A 15410-nucleotide genomic window follows, 5' to 3' on the forward strand; every position below is an offset into this window, starting at 1 on the left:
ACCCCATTTTGTTTTTGCTTTAAAAAGTGCCGCTAGCCCACGTTTTATTTGTTTTCACATCTATTCATGGACTAAAAAGGACGAATCTCTGTATTTGACAGTACAGCCGAAGTTTAACTAGAGGGTATACTGATGAGCATTCCTAGAAGCGCGAGTATAACGGTTGAACTGTTTAAGGGGAGGAATGCAATAACGGTAAAAAAGGGTCAGACGACCTAACGACTAAATTTAAATGCTCTACGTTCAATACTATCCAAGAGGCTTAATTAAGTTGCAGGAGCACCAGCCCACAATGGGAGTTATGCTCAAGCTTTGGACGTATGTAAGTCTTGTAGACAACAGCCAGATCAGAAGGGGTGAATATCGAGGTGTTCAGTCTCATTGATGCAAGTGCCATCCATAGATAAAGGCAATGGGTGTATATCTTGCTTTAACGATACAAGACAGCATTGGGTTTTCGATGCATTAAATTACACGTGGTTTTACAATCCCCATTGAACAATGCTGTTTAGGTCGGAATTTAATGAGCTTATCATATTTTGTCGTTGCAGTCCCACATCCGAAGAAGAGGGATGTGAGTTTAAAAACGAATATGAAAAGCTAAGAGTACTATCGTCAGCGAAATAATTTATTGGATTTGATGTTGCGGACAGGAGATCATTATTAAAAATGAGAAAGAGTGTTGGAGAAAAAACAGAGCCCTGGGGCACACCAGCATTTATTTTATGGTTTTCAGACTTGAATCCATCCAATACAACTTGTATTGAACGATCCGAAAGGTAATTAATAATCCAATGAATGAGGGATTCATGAACACCGAAAGCACGCATTCGATAAGAAAGCCTGATGCCAAACTCTATCAAATGCTTTTGAAATATCAAGTGCAATAATCTTACTTTCTCCAAAACGATGTAAAGATTTGCTCCACTGTTCGGTGAGATGAACCATGAGATCACCAGTGGACCTATTCCTACGAAAACCGTATTGCCGGTCATTAAAAGCTCTCGATCTTCAAGATATTCCTTAAACTGATAATTAATCAACGTTTCCATGACCTTGAAAAGAAAGTACGTAAGTGCAATCGGTCGGTAATAAGACGGTGAGGAAGATTCGCCTTTTTTAGGAATACGCTGGACAAATGCCGTTTTCCATCCGCTCGGAACAAGCCCTGAGGAGTAGGACAGATGAAAAAGATTACGCAGTGGTTTTGCCAGCGTTGAAGAACACCTCTTCAGAACAATAGCGGGGATACAATGCGGACCAACGGATTTATGTGTGTTTAGATCTCTAAGGACTCTTGCCACAGTACGAGTGCGAAAAAGATTGGTCCCATAGAATCACTAACTCGCTCAAGTACAGGCGGAGTCATAACACTCACTGGCAGCGTAGAATTGGCGCCGAACTGCCTACCAAAGATATTAGCTTTCTTGAAAGAGCTAACAAAACGAGTATCATTGGCAACGAGGAACCGAATTACAAATGACCAAACATTTTTACTGACTTTGGCACATTGCAGTATTTTTGCCGAAACTTTGGTCATGTAAAAATTTGGTTCGTCGAATATGGGCGTTGCAGGCCTTCCTGGCTTGTTTGAACTTTTTCCGGCTTTCCTCAGTACGGTTGGCTTTATAGCAACGGAAACTTACCTCTTTGGCCCTAACAACCTCTTTACAGCTCGGATCAAACCAAGCGTTTTCCTTGGGTCTGATACTTTTAACCCTGTTCGGTATAAAAGTTCTCATTCCCAGGATAATTAAACTTGTGATCATATCAGCGCTGGCGTCAATGTCACTATCGAGGAAGAATAGTGATCACTGATCATTTAAAGATCCTGAAATAATTATTGAGACCGTCCCAGTTGGCTTTCTCGTATTGCCAAACGGTTCTCTTAGGAGCTCTTTCTTTAACTGAACAGTTTTGACACGAGAAATTTGCTGATATAACAAAATGGTAAAAGATAAAAGAATATGGATCGTTTTCAATAATAATAAATTAGGTGGCGCAACAATCCATGAAGAACCAGGACCTAGTGACTTACAACACTCAACTATTCCTGTGTGCGAGTTGTGCTGTCAGAGATGGAAACTTAGGATAACTTATCAAAATTTACTGAGAACGGCTATTGCAAATGCTTGGTCTTCAATAACCCCTGACGTCAATGACAATTTAGTTCGTGTTATGCCTCGAAGACTTAAAGCTTTCCAGAACTCACAAGGTGGTCCAACAAAATATTAAAATGAAATCATTTTAATATTTTGTTGGACCACATGTAGACTTTCGTGCAGCTTTTTTTATAATTTTTCTCATTTTTTAACTTCCCATAGAAAGTTATTGTAATGGGTCCGATTTGTCAACTTGAAAATTTTGACATTTCTCGACGTTTCAAGGTCCCTAGAGTCGAAATAAAAGATTTTTAGAAAGATGTCTGTGCGTGCGTGTGTACGTACGTTTGTACGTCCGTACGTCCGTACGTTCGCGACGTTTTTTTCGTTGTCCATAGCTCAAGAACCAGAAGAGATATCGATTTCAAATAAATTTTGTTATACAGATAGTAAGGCAGAAAGATGCAGAAAGGGCTCTCAAGAAAATTGCGTGGGTGGTTTTTTTTACCATAGCAGTTTGAAAAAAAGGTGAAATTTTTGGTTAACCCTAAATTTCTTACGAACCAAAAACGCTAGAGACTTGAATTAAATTTTTTTTATCAAAAAAGTATATTTTTTGAAAAAAATCCATTTAACGGTTTTTTTATAATCAAAAAAAAAATGAAAAAAAATTTGCCACCTCCAAAATTTTACGACTAAAATATGATTTCATCTCCAAAACAGTTTTGTGCAACGAAGAATAATGTTTTTTGACATCTTATAAAATTTTGAGAAAAATCGAATTGACAGTTTTTTTATAAAAAATAAAAATCTAAAAAAAAACATAACTCAAAGTTGGTAAAAATTGAATATCGATTCAAATATCTTTTCAAAAACTTGAAATTTAGGCTTCAAATTTATTTTATCTTATAAGAAATATTGTTTTCAACATTCTGAAAAATGTAGAGAAAAATCGAATTAACCGTTTTTTTACAAAAAATAAAAAACCTAAAAAAAAATGTATAAAAGTTGGTAAAAATTGATTTTCGACTCAAATATCTTTTCAAAACTTTGAGATATTGGCTTTAATTTACTTTAATCTTTCAAAAAACATTATTGTCAACATTCAGTAAAATTTTGAAAAAAATCGAATGGATACTTTTTTACAAAAAAATTAAAAACCGAAAAAAAAATTAACAAAAGTTGGTAAAAATTGATTTTCGACTCAAATATCTTTTTAAAAATTGTAGATATTGGCTTTAAACTACTTTTATCTTTCAAAAAATATTTTTGTTAACATTCAGTAAAATTTAAAAAAAAAATCGAATGGATACTTTTTTACAAAAAAATTAAAAACCGAAAAAAAATTAACAAAAGTTGTAAAAAAATTATTTTGGACTCAAATATCTTTTCAAAAATTTAAAATATTGGCTTCAAACTAATTTTATCTTATAAGAAATATTGTTTTTAACATTCTGAAAAATTTTGAGAAAAATCAAATTGACAGTTTTTCTTACAAAAAATAAAAACCTAAAAAGATTTATAAAAGTTGGTAAAAATTGATTTTCGACTCAAATATCTTTTCAAAACTTTGAGATATTGGCTTTATTTTACTTTTATCTTTAAAAAAATATTGTTGTCAACATTCAATAAAATTTTGAAAAAAATCGAATGGATACTTTTTTACAAAAAAATTAAAAAACGAAAAAAAATTAACAAAAGTTGGTAAAAATTGATTTTCGACTCAAATATCTTTTTAAAAATTGTAGATTTTGGCTTTAAACTACTTTTATCTTTCAAAAAATATTTTGTTAACATTCAGTAAAATTTTGAAAAAATTCGAATCGAAAAAATTTAACAAAAGTTGGTAAAAATTGATTTTCGACTCAAATAGCTTTTCAAAAATTAAAAATATTGGCTTCAAACTTAATTTATTTCACAGAAAATATTGTTTTCGATATTCAGTAATTTTTATATAAAAATCCAACAGTCCTTTTTCCATAAAAAATAAAATCTTCAAAAAATAGTACGCAAATTTGGTAAAAATTGATACGAGTATATATAGACAAACTTTTAAGGAAGAGAAATTGACTAACGGGATGTGAAGTTATCAGTGTGGGTCGCATCCCAGCCTCTTTTTTCTTCAATTTTGTCCAAGAAAATGAAAAATTTTATTAAATAATTATTTTTAAATAATAAATACTTCTGCTGAATTCCCGTATGATGCATGACAAAAGTTACTTCGGCGATATGCAGCTCTTCTACATTTCTTCGCAAGAGGCAATCCCCTTGGATTGAACTTCTATTCATTAATATCACGTCACAATTCAAAAGCACTGCTTATTTAATAAAATAATATTTTTAAATTTATTGTTCTATAATGTAAATTAAAAAAACACAAAACTTAAATTTCAAACATATCCCCAAAAAGAATTAATATTAATAATGTCTTAATTTCTCAATTCCTCTAGTTTAATCGTAAAATTGTTTTTAAAGAAACTTAATTGTTATCGTCGTAGACGAGCCATCTATCTTTCAATTCGAATGATAGAATCTCGGCTCTCATAGAAATGTTGTTCCATACTTATCGGGAATGTACTTTTGTAAAACAGTCAAACCTTTATGAAGATCGCATAGTGAACATACTTGAAGGTTGCATTCATGAGTTTCCATTTTATGGCGATTTTTTTTCTCCTTTCCGAGACATTTAAGTTGCCAAGGTTGTCTAAGATCTACCTCTTGAGTCCAGTTACACATACATGGTGGAATGCCACTGCATTCACGTTGGGTCTTCTTTGGACTATGACAAACCGTAGGAGATTCTCCTTTTTTTGGAGTATACATTTTGTTTTTATTTCGAGTTGGGTCACCAATACATTCAGTTTCTTTAGGATCGGTATGTTGAAGGCATTTCTCCAATATTTGCCAATGAGTTTCGTACAGTGGACGAGGTCGAATGACATGATATATTCTCCCGACATCTGAAAGTCGATTCTTCTCATAGTTCGGACCGGTTTTAGTTTTGTAAAATTTGTACAAACTTTCCAAATTTCGATGAGGCAGTGAAATACTTCTTTTGAATGAAGATTTCTCAAATCCATAAAGACTACGAATTGCGTTCATAATAATTTTCATATGATTGAAATCTTTAATATTTAATTTCTCCAAATATGATGCATCCAAACGCAAAAGACTTCTTCCATTTATTAGATTTTTCTTGAAAGTATTCTGAAATAAATTTTATTTTTGAAATGTGCAGACTTCGAAGCTTAAAATGAGAAAACTTCAAAACACATCAAACCTGGTATTGTGGGAATCCTAATTTTCGTATCCAATTCGCCACTTCAAGGGTATTCCAATAAAAGGGATATGGTAGAGGAATTGCATCCAACATTGTTAAACATATTTCAACTAATGTATCCGGGGAAGTTTTCAAACGTATTGAAACTTCATCAGGTTTTATTTTTTGATGTCCTTCTAACTGAGTATTCAAATGGAATTTATATGAATCCAAAGGTTTTAGTTTCTGTGTACTCGAATCAATATCCAACTTAATGAACTTTTCATCCGCTTGTCCGTAAAGAAATGGCATGTTGAACTATTTCTCCTTAAATGCTGGGTCGGTCGGGTCGGTTCGGCTGAATTTTCAAATAGTCTTTGATGGAACTATTCATACAAAAATGTATTTAAAAACAAAATAGCTCATAAAACATGACGTACATTTATGAAGTATATGAATTATTTCGGCTGAACTTTTGAACTTTTATTTTTTTTATTTTTGTTTTTCTTGATTTAAGTGGCAAAGTTTCGATTATGTTGCTGTTCCTGTTCCTGGGGTTGAACGTACCTATCAAGCGGTAGTATGAAAATGTTAATCAAAGAAAGTTACTCCAATGTAAAGTTGCGTGACGATGGGTAGTTCATTGTTCGCTTCCAGTCACAACAACAATATAAACGTTAAAAACATACAAAATAACCGCTCTTGGTGGTAACAACAAACATTACCTGCCTATATCCTTTTTTAAATGTAGGTCGTGGCAAAAGTCAATCATTAGAACCAGAAGCTTTGCTTTTATGGTAATTTTTGTGTCTATTATTAATTATTGTATTGTTGTAAGGGTTCAATCATAATTTATTGCTGATATGAACATAAAACATTATAGCTCATGTCTTTTGGTTTAGACTTTCCCATCAGACTGATAATTTCCCGTTGCGCGTGGATGTCCTTGAAAACTATGGTGGAAAGGTGGATAATATTTTGCCATAAAAAATATCCATATCTATGTTAATTTGGTGGTTTAAGAAAGAACTTCTATGCCACATATGTCCACACTGCATCAAACAGGCCAGCTGTTTCGGCATTGAGTGAAAATCAAATAGGTGAAGATTCCGAAATCGTCATTGCGGGCGATTCCAATGTACACAATTCTTCTTGGCTTCGTGATCTGGCCAGTCAACACCGGAAGGAAGGTATGTTGAGATCTTTGCTGTTAAATCACTTAACTCAGCTTGTCGATGAGCCAACTCGAATCCCTGACGTTGCAGGTCGATCCGCCAACACCCTAGACTTGTTTCTTACCTCTGACCCTAATAAATACACAATCAGTGTATTACCGCCTCTAGGCACATCAGACCATTGTATCGTATCAGCAAAATTCTCATGTCGAAAAAACCCAGTTAAAGAAAAACCTCCTATGAGAACTGTTTGGCAATATGAGAAAGCCAACTGGGACGGTCTCAATGATTTCTTCAGAAACTTTAACTGGTCACTATGCTTCTTTGATAGTGATGTGGATTCCAGCGCAGAAATGGTAACAAATTTAATTCTTTGTGGAATGAGAAATTTGATCCCGAATAGGGTGAAATCTATCAATCTATGGTTTTATTCGAGCTGTAAAGAGGTAAGAAACACCACGTCATCCTCGGTTCCAACGCTCGTCCACAATGAAACTCCCTATGTAAGCTCGATTGATAAAGCCAATTTGCTTGCAGCACATTTTGCTGTTAATTCGACGCCTGTCGGATAGTGTCATGAGTCCTCCTGTTCTTGAGAGCAAAGAGTACTGAAAGACCTTGACATACACAAATCCGCTGGCCCGGATTATATTCCCTCTATTGTTCTGAAGAGGTGTTCTTCAACGCTGGCAAAAGCACTGCGTAAGCTTTTTCATCTGTCCTATTCTACAGGTCTCTTCCCGAGTGGATGGAAAACTGCATTTGTCCAGCCTGTTCCTAAAAAAGGCGAATCCTCCTCTCCCTCAAACTATCGTCCAATTGCACTTACGTCCCTTCTTTCTAAGGTCATGGAAACGCTGATTAATTTTCAGCTTAAGAAATATCTTGAAGAACGGAAGCTTCTTAATGACCGACAGTATGGCTTTCGTAGCAATAGGTCCACTGGTGATCTCATGGTTCATCTCACCGAACAGTGGAACAAATCTTTACATCGTTTTGGAGAAAGTAAGATTATTGGACTTGATATTTCAAAAGCATTTGATACAGTTTGGCACCAAGCTCTCTTATCGAAAATCTCTTCTTCGTTGGATTAGAAATTTCCTTTCAAACCGTTCAATTCAAGTTGTATTGGATGGTTTCAAGTCTTCTTCAAGTTCATAAAATAAATGCTGGTGTACCTCAGGGCTCCGTTTTGTCTCCGACTCTCTTTCTTATATTCATAAACGATCTTTTGTCTGTCACTTCTAATCCATTAAACTTTTCATACTCGTTTCTAGATTCACATCCTTGTCCTTCGGATGTGGAATTTAAACGGCAGCGTATGATAAGCTCATTAAATTCTGATCTTGACAGCATTGTCAGATGGGGAATCAAAAACCGTGTAGAATTTAATGCTTCGAAAACTCAATGCTGTCTCCTGTCGTTAAAGCGTAACCCACCTCCGATGCCGCTATCCATGAGCGGCACTTGCATCCAGGAAACTAATCAACTTTCAGTACTCGGTATGAATATCACAGATCACCTCTTATGGAATGATCACATATTCGATATCGCCAAAAATGCTGCCAGGTGCTTTTCGGATTTCTCCGAAGATGCAAGAAATTTTTCAAACCTTCTGATCTGGCTATAATCTACAAAGCTTTTATCCGTCCAAAGCTTGAATATAATTCGCATATCTGGGCAGGTGCTCCCAAAACAAGTTTAAATCTCTTGGATAGAATTAAAAAAAGGGCTTTAAAAATGGTAGGCGACAGAACTATAATCGAAACATTTACATCGCTAGAGCACCGTCGCAATGTTTCATGCCTTTCGTTATTTTATAGATATTTTTACAAACAATGTTCTGTCGAACTAGCCAGTTGCATTCCACCTCTAAAACAATTCAGCAGTAATACTCGCACTTCTAGGAATGCTCATCAATTTACCCTTGAGCTTAAATTCGGGCGTACAGTCAGGTACAGAGATTCTTTCTTAAATCGCACATCGATAATGTGGAATGCTTTGGCCAACTCTGTTTTCCCTCCCATTTTGATGTTCAGAACTTTAAGACCAATGTGCACCGGTATCTCCTTTTAAATCCTTCCCTATTTTCCTAACGCTCGCACTGTGTTTAAATATAAACATATAAAGGGTACTAATAACCCCTTGAGTGCTTGTGAATTTAAAAAACAAAAAATTCAATATTTATTGTAACTAAATTAATTGCATAATAAATAAAATTAGATAAGATAACGCCTACACACAATTAATTCATTATATTGCTTACGCCTTCGCTAAAAGTCAACCTTTTTTTTCTTGCAATATTTATGAAAATGGTTTTATTTAAACATTCATACATTGAGCGATAAATATATAGTGCTGTGCAAAACTATTGCAACTATTACCGCCTATCAAAAAAACGAACAATCGTTTATATAAAAGTTCCTTTAGACTTTTTTATGTGTTAACTTATTGCTTATAATCTTAAAACACCTGGTCCACAGGCAAATTCTACAAATGCGCTGCTTTTACAAATACAATAATGATTTCAGCTGCGCAAAATATTTGTAACTAGTGGCCATTTCTTTGAGGTTAATCTGATTTTAATTAAGGTTGGTAACTTTATTCGTGTAGCCTGATTTGTTTTGTTAGTTTTAGCCGGGACTTTGATAGATAAAACGGTTTTTTAAGATAAATCATTTTTAAATTAAAAAAAAGATTTTGTTTTAAAAATGGCGGGAAACCAATATTTATCGGATATAAAATCCATAACTTTGAGTTATTTCATAAAAGGAGCATCACAAAAAGAAATTTCAAAGAAATATTCCATCCAAACAACAACTTTTTGCAGAATCATCAAAAATGAAAAGGTCTTGTGCCATCATAGAGGAGGAAGGCCTCGAAGCACCACAGCAAAAGATGATTGAAAAATAACAAAATTCTTCGGAAGAACATCCATGGAATCATCTAGGGAAGCAAAAATTAAACTTAGGTTGTCCATTGACCCATGAACTATCAGACGCTACTCATTGCGTTGTTTTCAGATAGGAAAAGAGCTATTTATTTTTAAAAAAATGTGAAAGCTTTTGCTTTTTGAAGTCCCCAAATATGGGAAACGGTCTTGTTTTCTTTCGAATCAATATCCCAAACAGAATTCAAGGTTAGGTTAGTTTAATTCGCATTGTGATACCACATGAAACCAGATAATTACTTTTTACTAGTCGAACCATTTTGAGCTTTTTATAAAGCGAAGAATAGATTTTATATCCTTTTTAGCTAGTTCACTAACACCACTTAACATCTTCTCCAAAAAGGTGGCTGCTAACTCATGTGTAAGGCTTAGAGCCACCTCTCAATGGCCCAGTAACAATACTGGACATACTACTATTCTAGACAGTTTCAGATCTATCTCAGATCGCTTAGACTATACCACCCCAAAAATGATATTCGGTAAAAGCTTCTATGTGTCCATTCCTTCAAGGTCCTCCTGGGAAGAAGAGAGACCCCTGGAAAACGATGCGGTACACTTCTATACAGACGGTTCAAAGACCGATCACGGAGTTGGAAGTGGTATTCAGAACAACTGAATACCAGTCTATCCTATAGACTTCCCAATCAATGTAGTGTATTCCAGGCCGAAGTAATGGCGATTAAAGAAGCACTATTCTGGCTCAAAGAAAACGATATATCTTGTAAGGATATACGACAGCCAAGCCGCTCTTAAATCTCTCACGTCTGTCTCCACAAACTCTCAAACAGTCCACAATTGTCGATCATCTCTGAATGAGATGACGGAACAGTTTAACATTCACCTCATTTGGGTGCCGGGCCACAGAGACATTCCAGGAAATTGCAAAGCCGATGAGCTCGCCAAAAACGGAACACTTCTGCCTTATGTTAGACAAAAACATAACATAGGAACACCACTTGCTACATGCAAATATCTTCTCAAGCAATATGCTCTAGAAAAACAAATGCTAGATGGTCACAGAGTACCAGCTGCCTAGCAACCAGGCAAATATGGCCAAGTATTGACTTAAAACGGTCAAAAAGCTTGATATCACTGAGCAGACAAAGTATAAGCCCTACAATTGGAGTAATAACGGGACACTGCCTCATAGGAAGACATGCTCTGAGGCTAGAGGTCTACACAAATGACTTCTGTAGAAGCTGCATGGACGAGGAGGAAGAGGAAACAGTCCAACACCTTCTATGTACATGTCCAGTACTCTCCATTAGAAGGAATAACTTCCTCGGTAATCCCTTCTTCGATAACACCAGTGAACTGGCAACGATTGACACCAAACGTCTCTCTAACTTTATTAAAAGTACAAAAAATGGTTTGTTTAAATTCATTACTCTCCCATGAGTAACCTCATTAGTGGTATCACAATGGACCCTTGAGGTGTGTAGGTGAGTCAATTACATCTGGACAGCCAATCCAACCTAACCTAACCTAAGTATGTGTCTTAGTGAAAGAGCAGGGCAAGTGTAGAGAAGGTTAGAGATTGTTTCCTCTTCTTCTTCGTCCATACAGCTCCTGCAGAAGTCATTTGAGGTTACACCAAGTCGAATTGCGTGTCTGCCTATAAGACAGTGTCCCGTAAGGACACCTATTAGGGAGCTAATATAAAGTCTGCTTTGAGATAACAAGCCTTTAGAGCGCCTTAGGTCTAGTGAAGGCCATATGAGTTTTGTGGCTGCGCATGTTGGTAAATTGTGCCACCTAGAGTTTGCTATCGCAAAAGCTATTTCTTTTAGCAGAAGTTTACGTGTAGCTATGGGTATACCTACCTTCTCGCTTTCAGGTGAAATAGGTATGACGGTTCCATTTTTAGCGAGTTCATCGGCTCTACAATTTCCTGTGATGTCTCTGTCGTCCGGCAACCAACAGAGGTGAATGTTAAATTGCTGCGCCATCTGCATAAGAGACGATCGACAATCGAGGGCCGTTTGAGATTTGGGTGAGACACCGTCAAGAGATTTAATAGCATCCTGACTGTCAGAAAAGATGCGGATATCAGAAGTTGAAATCGCTTTTTCTCTTAGCCAGGAGAGAACCTCATTGATCGCTAAAATTTTCGCTTGGAAGACGTTTCAATGATTAGGGAGGCGGAATGGGATGCTTAGTTTAAGCTTTTCTGAGTACACACAACTACCAACTTCCTCTTTTGTCTTGGATCCATCTGTAGAAAAATGGATGCGTTTGTCATCCAGGAGTTTTTTGTATTCCCATTCATCTCTGTACTCGCTGCCACTTGTTTGCTGAAGATGTCAGTGGGTGTCAGATGGAGGAGAGTGTCTAACGCTGCTGAGGGTGTGGTTCTCAATGCCCCGCTTATGCAGAGACATGCAGTGCGTTGGACTCTGCTGAGTTTGTCATAGTATGGGACTTTATATAGTGCAGCCCACCATACTGCAACCCCGTACATAAGTATTTGTCGGTTGACCGATGTGTATGGCCAATAGGTTATGCGAGGTTGAAAACCACATTTGCTTCCTATGGGTTTCTTGCAAAGGAAAAGACCTACTGTAGCTTTTTCAACTCTTTTCTGAATATTAGGTTTCGAACTTAATGTTTTGTTCAATATCAAACCAAGATATTTGGCTTCATTGGTAAAAATTAGTGGTACACCTTTTAAAAGTACAATTACTGAGATCTTGTATTTCCGTGTAAAAAGGACGGGGTCTGATTTTGGAGGATTAATACTAAGTCCGCAGTGATCAGCCCATTTAGTGAGCATATTGAGTGCGTTTTGGAGGAGGTCTCTCAGCGTATAAGAAAGAAAAAAAACAGAAGTCAAAGTTGGCCTAGTGTATTACAGAAAAAAAGATTGAGGTTTTACCATGGCCAGCCCAATCACCAGACCTAAACCCAAAAGAGAACCTGTGGGACATTGTGAAGAGAAGAATTGGGAGCAACATTTTTAAGTGACCTATTCGCTGGAATTCAGAGGTAGTTGAATGACATTCCAAAATATAATAATAAGAATAACCTTATAACCTTATAACTTCGATGCCCAGAAGACATACGGCCGCTATAAAAAATAAAGGGTATGCAATCCAATATTAACTTTTCCTTGCCTTGATTTAAGAAAATAGTTTGAAATTTAGTTTTGAGATCTAAGTTGCAAATGTTTTGCACAGCAATTTTACCAACTATGAAAGTATTTAGTTAATTATTTTTTGTTTAAGTGAGACAACCAACAATTATAACGTAATATCTTTTAATAAAAATCGTTGGAGGTTCTAGTTGCAAATTTTTGCACAGCACTGTAAATTTAAATAAATAGATACAATTATAATTCACGAATAAATTATTAATAAATATAAAAATAGTCATTCCAATGTATTGAATAAGATTTAAACATACCAAATACAAAAATGAGTCATATTATAATTATTGTTTATGATGATAAATTAAGTTTTTTATGGCTTGTCCATTAAAAAGCTTTCAAAGAGCGCCTAGAAGGTTTCTTATTGGCATGTTAGATTTTCGGAACGAAACGATTTGAGTATAGAACATAAACAAAGAACAACTACAAAAGCTTATATTTTTAAAGAGGAATCATGGATGTGTCCTCGATAACTTCACGAATTCCATATTTAAAGTTTCGATTGATTGAGAAACATTGCCCAATTAACATCACCTCTTAGAGAAAATAACAAACCTATTGTGTCGAAAATAAACGTCGCTAGTACAAATCAATGGCTGCGTTTAATCTCGTGTTAGATAGAGTATCTTGTATAGGTGGATTTTTAGATACCTTGTTGAACGAGTTCAATAACTGTATTGAGATAGCTGTCAAAAAATAAAAACAACTTTCAGCTGTTTGCAAAAAGCCGAGAAACGTTTAAACTTCGAAGTCAAAATTGTTGTAAGACAAAACATTTAATGCATAATTCAATGATATTTTTGATATTTTTGGCCCCAATTTGATGATATGGACTAGAAGGACATGTGGTTTCAACAGGACGGCGGCGCCACAGCGAATGTCACAATCAAGTTTGGAGAACGTGTTATCTCACGAAATGGTCCAATCGCTTGGCCTAATCGGTTGTGCCATTTGACGCCGTAAGGTTATTTCCTGTGGGGCTACATCAAGTCTATGGTCTATGCCAACAAGCCACCGACAATTGATGTAGTTCGTAGGAATATTCAACGTGATGGTTCGCGTACACCCAGCCTGTAAACAGCCGAATTTCGCTCGGGAATTGTCGGCCGAACTTGGCCGATCGAACCAAACATATAGAAACAAAAGAGAGCGCGTACATCACTGAAAGCGGCATCTTCTTATAACGTCCGATGACGCCCGATAGTAACCGATCAACCGACATAATCCAAACATGTTTCGATTTTTCGTTCGTTGCCGGGTCAATTCATACCATAAAGTTCACGAAAAAAAAATAACGAAAAATTAATTAACTGTATTCACGGCAGGCCACCTCTCTGGGATAAAGTTTCAAAAACTTATAATAACAGAGACATTTCTAAACAGCTATGGGCCGAATTTTCTTCAGAGATAGAATTGACTTTGAAAATAAAAAGTTGAGTATTTTAAGGAAGCAATTCCAAAAAGAGTGCACCAAGTGCAATAGAGCTGGAAGATCCAATGCTGCGGCCGAAAACAAAAGTCTTGTTGGGCTTACTACGACTCACTTTTATTTTAAGAAAAACAAATGAAGTATGGATTCCCAGCCAAGAAAAAGACACGGAACCTCAGCCAAATGTATCAAAGCCTGCTTCCCCGCCTCTTTCGCAGCCAGGAACCTCTACAGAATCCCGACCTGAGATTCCCAAGTAACAACAACATAAAAAACCCTAAGAAAAATCGGTGCCTATAACGTTTCAACGTTTTACTTCTCGAAGATTTGGAAGGTTTATGAAAAAAAATATTGAAACATTTGATGGGTTGTAATTGTTTTTTCGACGAAAAAATATTTGTTTTACATCCAAGCTTCAAAAATTTAGACTCCAGACCGATATCGTCCGCGGTCGGAAGCAGTGTATGCAGTCGAACGTCCGAGACCGTCGTCCAAATTGTTCCGATCCGATATCGGCCTATAATTCGGTATTAGTGTACGCGAGCCGTTACATTACAGCAGTATCGGCCGATTTATGCGTGAAAACCGTCGAAAATTTGGTTCAGCGTTTGAACTTCTGCGAGCGTGCTGCGAGTTTCAAACATAATGCCATCAAACGTTATTTCACAGGAATAAACAATTTCATTGATATCGAAAGTTGTTTTTGTTTTATTTAAAAAAAAAAAGGTTTGTATTGCTTTTATTAAAAAACAATAGTAAAGTACAAATGTTAAAAATAGGAAGGCCCTGCAATCAATTGCCTATAAGTTTGACAATATTTTAAGATCTTCCAATTGCTTACATTAGCAACATTAAAACATCGATGATATATTATGGAAATACAACGTCATTTGCTTGGATAATAGAAGCCGGCTTGAGTCGTTTTCAGAGTATTAACATTACATCGGTCCATTACAGTTCCCTACTAAAAAGTTCAAATGATGGAATTCCAGCTCCGAGCCACCTAATCCCCAAAACGGATGACAACACGATTTGTATGAGTTTTCGTCCAAATTAGTTTTCCAATCAAAATGGCTCTAATGTCCAAATTTCAAAGTGATAACGAAGCGGAGAATTTTTATGTCATTATGTGGACCTTGAAATCGAATGATGCAAGGTCTTTGTGCAGAATTATCAGAGAAGTTTGTGAAAATTTGAGCTGTTGAGAACCGTAGCGAGTAAATGTTCGTGGATTGAGTTTATCTGTACAGCAGCCACATACTCGTCTATGTGCACACTGTAGAACGAAAGGGGACCATGAATGTTGTTAAGATAGCAATCTCATTAAAACTTCTTAAAAAACACACTGTT

General features: G+C 35.9%; 1 protein-coding gene across 1 annotated transcript; it reads right to left on the reverse strand.

The window, feature by feature from the left end:
* Positions 1–4427: 4427 nt before the first annotated feature.
* On the reverse strand, positions 4428–5863 carry LOC129941052 (uncharacterized). Its single transcript, XM_056049598.1, has 2 exons — positions 5383–5863; positions 4428–5309 (listed from the first exon to the last, which is right to left on the reverse strand). The coding sequence occupies exons 1-2, from the start codon at positions 5671–5673 to the stop codon at positions 4644–4646; spliced, it is 957 nt and encodes a 318-aa protein (XP_055905573.1). The 5' UTR covers positions 5674–5863; the 3' UTR covers positions 4428–4643.
* Positions 5864–15410: the final 9547 nt, after the last annotated feature.

Source organism: Eupeodes corollae, chromosome 1, assembly GCF_945859685.1.
Source record: "Eupeodes corollae chromosome 1, idEupCoro1.1, whole genome shotgun sequence".
NCBI classification, from domain to species: Eukaryota; Metazoa; Arthropoda; class Insecta; order Diptera; family Syrphidae; genus Eupeodes; species Eupeodes corollae.

Excerpts from the sequence above, each read along its gene's own strand:
- LOC129941052 (XM_056049598.1), bottom strand. The coding sequence starts at position 5,673 with ATGCCATTTCTTTACGGACAAGCGGATGAAAAGTTCATTAAGTTGGAT. Across the intron at positions 5,310-5,382 it reads TAGGATTCCCACAATACCAG|AATACTTTCAAGAAAAATCT; the intron begins GTTTGATGTGTT and ends AATTTATTTCAG.